Here is a 3,099-nt window from a genome sequence, read left to right on the forward strand (position 1 = left end):
GTCTTAAAGGTTTTAAGTTTATTCACTGTATTTATTGAACAAAAATGTTATGTACTGTTTGAATAGTGGATTGGATGTTTTTTTACTCAGTATGTTTGCACTGAGCAAATTAAATGATTTATATCAGTAATTCTTAAGTGTCTTGGCTGAATCTATGTACGTAATATGCCACAGGCTAAGATTTCTGACAGGTATTTGAGAAGTAAAGTCCAGACTGATTCATGGTAAAGAAATAATTTATTAACTTAAAAAAACATCAAGCAGAACTTACAATAACATCACAATAAGAGTTGATAAAACTTTTGTAGAGAAGGCACTATCAAAAAAAGTTGCTCTATTTGAATACAGACAGGTCCATGGGTTATGACATTATGTTTACATATAAAATTAACAGTTAAACTTTAAAGCATTTAAAACATCTGTAGTCTAAAGAAAATGCAGTGCTCATTTAGCAACATAGGAGGTGAGCCCCCCCTCATGGACTCTGCAGTAGTCCTGTCCTGGCACGGCTCGCTTCTTACAGACCTTCCCTGTTTTTGTGATACCGTTGCACAGCTGACGGCCTGATATTGAGCTGCTGCAGGAAATAAAAAAAAAAGAAGGTAATCATTTTCTGGTTAAAAAAGGCCTCATCCATAATTAACACTTGCTTGTTAGCGTTAAGGCATGCATGTGATCAGTCTAAAACCCTGACCTGTTGCTGAGTGACGGGGTAGGACTCGCACTTCGGGAGTCGTTCATGGAGTCGTGCGAGTCGATTACAAAATCAAAAACACCTCCCAGGTTTCTAAGGGGGATATCGGCAACCCGAGCCTACAAAAAAACCCGCAACATGTGTGAGGGCAAATTGTATTAGTTTATGAGGTACTGAATATTAACCTTTTCTTTCTTTTATATCATCATTGTCAGGCAGAAACCTTGTATCTCCATATTTTGTAATCAATGCTATTGGTCACTGTCTATGACGAGTCCATTTTGTCTGAGGTAAATAGCTCAATGTTTTAAATTAGCCTTTTTCTTCATTTCTTGAAAAAAAAGTTTGACATACAAAAGGTTTTCACCCAACATCAGGGGTATGACATCAGATCAATTTGCTCACCTCTGAAAGAAGTGGCCGCGGTACAAGCCTGGGAGTGGAGTGATTGGGTGTGCCAACGATTGGCGTAAACCTGGACTCTGGGATTGGCTTCCTGTGAAGAGGAGACGCTGCTGATATGCCAAAGTTACCTGTAGGCAAAGACATTAGTGAGAGCTAATTTGAGTAACTGAATCTATTCAAAAAGGTGCCAATTAATTGTAAGTTGTTTTTACTGTTAAGGTACAATGTATTTATATATTTCAAACCAGATATGAAGCTGTCCTGATTCAACAGGTCGTCTTGATCGATAGAGCCATCACTTTTATCTCTGGGGACAACAAAAAAATAAAAATTAAGGATTATGTCAAATAAACCACCTACAAAAAGAAATGAGAGCACTTATCTCCCTTAATGCTGCACAATTGTTAAAAATTGTTTTAGTGATAGCAACTCTAGATGTTTTAATTAAAATATGCATCAAACTGAGGATATCAGTCAAATTAAACAGCAAATACTTTGATAATTAATGTTTGTCATTTCTTAGCAAAAATTCCCTATAACAAGTATTTTGTTTTTGGGGCAGCTGTGGTTCCGGAGTAAAGTGGTCGCCTGCCAGTTTGAAGGTTGGTAGTTCGATTCCCATGTCAAAGTGTCCTTGGGCAAGACCCCGAGTTGCCCCCAGAGCTGCCCCCACTGAGTAATTGTTTCACATTAGTCCATTTACATTTCATGTCATTGTACAGTCAATATCTTCGTTAGTCGGACATTTTGATGTCATCTTGGGCTCTGTCAAATTATCCCGAGCATTTTTTTTAAACAACTATTGGATATTTTATAGACAAACAATTTTGTTGGGAATTTAATTAATAAAAATAAATCAGTTGCAGCATAGACGTATGTAATGAACTCCACAGACTCACTTCTGCGGTGTAGAGGACGGCGGATATGAGGATGAGCTGGAGGATACTGGTCTCTGTGGCTCCACGATGGCCCATGGGGCCAGTGGCAGCGGGGCGGCTGGCTTTCCTCTGGACTGAAGGTACGCCCACAAATGACTCCCAAACCACTGACCTGCAGATGTGAATAAAAGAAACGTTGTGAGAAACAAATGAGAATACTGGAGACATTGTATTTGCCTTGGAAATAGCTGTACGTTTGTACTATCGACTATAATATTAATGGACAGAGCATGTGTGACATCACCCACTGGTTTGTGGAGTTTGCCGTCACAGGCGCAGCAGTCCTGGTTGCGGATGTGACGGTTTAAGGCGACAGGGCGGAGTGAGGGATGAGCTGCTTACACTCTACGTCACAAACTTTCACGGCCAATCACATACTCCCGCCTTAAACACCCCCGCTTTATTGCAAATTTTAAAATGAACAAGACCATTTTTCAAAATAATGATCATTCTGTGTTGCAGAAGACTTAAAACTAGCGGTTGAGAACAGACTCTTGAAAATGTTCACTGAGGTAAAATCAAGTGAGACGTGGGCCACTTTCTCATGGTCTTCTACAGAAACCGATCTCCTTTGGCAACCGCACGTCGCCCTCTGTTGGAATTCAGATAGAATGCAGGTTGAAGGCACTTCTGCACTTGCAGCACTTCGCCGAACCGATGCTCTGTCCATTAATATTTACAGTCTATGTTTGTACTAGAGTCAAGAAGCGAGCCAAATTTTTCTGTCTTAGCCCAACCGGCATTAAGGAATTTGTGTCCGCCCCATACTGATGACACACGTAGGCTATACGTTTGTGTAGAAAGCTTGCTTTTATTAAGCTACTGTAGGAAGGCATTCTGATGCGTCAGATGAGCGCATCAGCGCACACAGGGCAACCAGCAAACGTAAATAATTTGTATAATTTAAAATGTTTAATGTGTTAACCTTTCCTGATTGCTTAGATCCAACCGTGATCAGAAAACCAGGGAACACTTGTTAACTCCAGGGCTGACGTTATAAAATGAATAACGTTGGGGTTAAAGTCACGTTTCTGGTGAGCAAATGAATGACCTTGGCTTTCA

General features: G+C 40.1%; 1 protein-coding gene across 1 annotated transcript in view; it reads right to left on the reverse strand.

Annotated features, from left to right (window-relative positions):
* Positions 1-411: 411 nt before the first annotated feature.
* The window catches only part of bmb (brambleberry), a 6,446-nt gene continuing 3,758 nt past the window's right edge, over positions 412-3,099 (reverse strand). Inside the window, exons 6-10 of the mRNA XM_034882141.1 lie at positions 1,999-2,245; positions 1,345-1,406; positions 1,100-1,227; positions 695-813; positions 412-574 (exon numbers count right to left, since the gene is read on the reverse strand). Of these exons, the coding sequence (XP_034738032.1) occupies positions 445-574; positions 695-813; positions 1,100-1,227; positions 1,345-1,406; positions 1,999-2,245 (686 nt within the window). The 3' untranslated portion in view covers positions 412-444. The remainder of the gene's footprint in view (positions 575-694; positions 814-1,099; positions 1,228-1,344; positions 1,407-1,998; positions 2,246-3,099) is intronic.

The sequence above is a fragment of the Etheostoma cragini genome, chromosome 9 (genome assembly GCF_013103735.1).
Source record: "Etheostoma cragini isolate CJK2018 chromosome 9, CSU_Ecrag_1.0, whole genome shotgun sequence".
In the NCBI taxonomy this organism is placed as follows: domain Eukaryota; kingdom Metazoa; phylum Chordata; class Actinopteri; order Perciformes; family Percidae; genus Etheostoma; species Etheostoma cragini.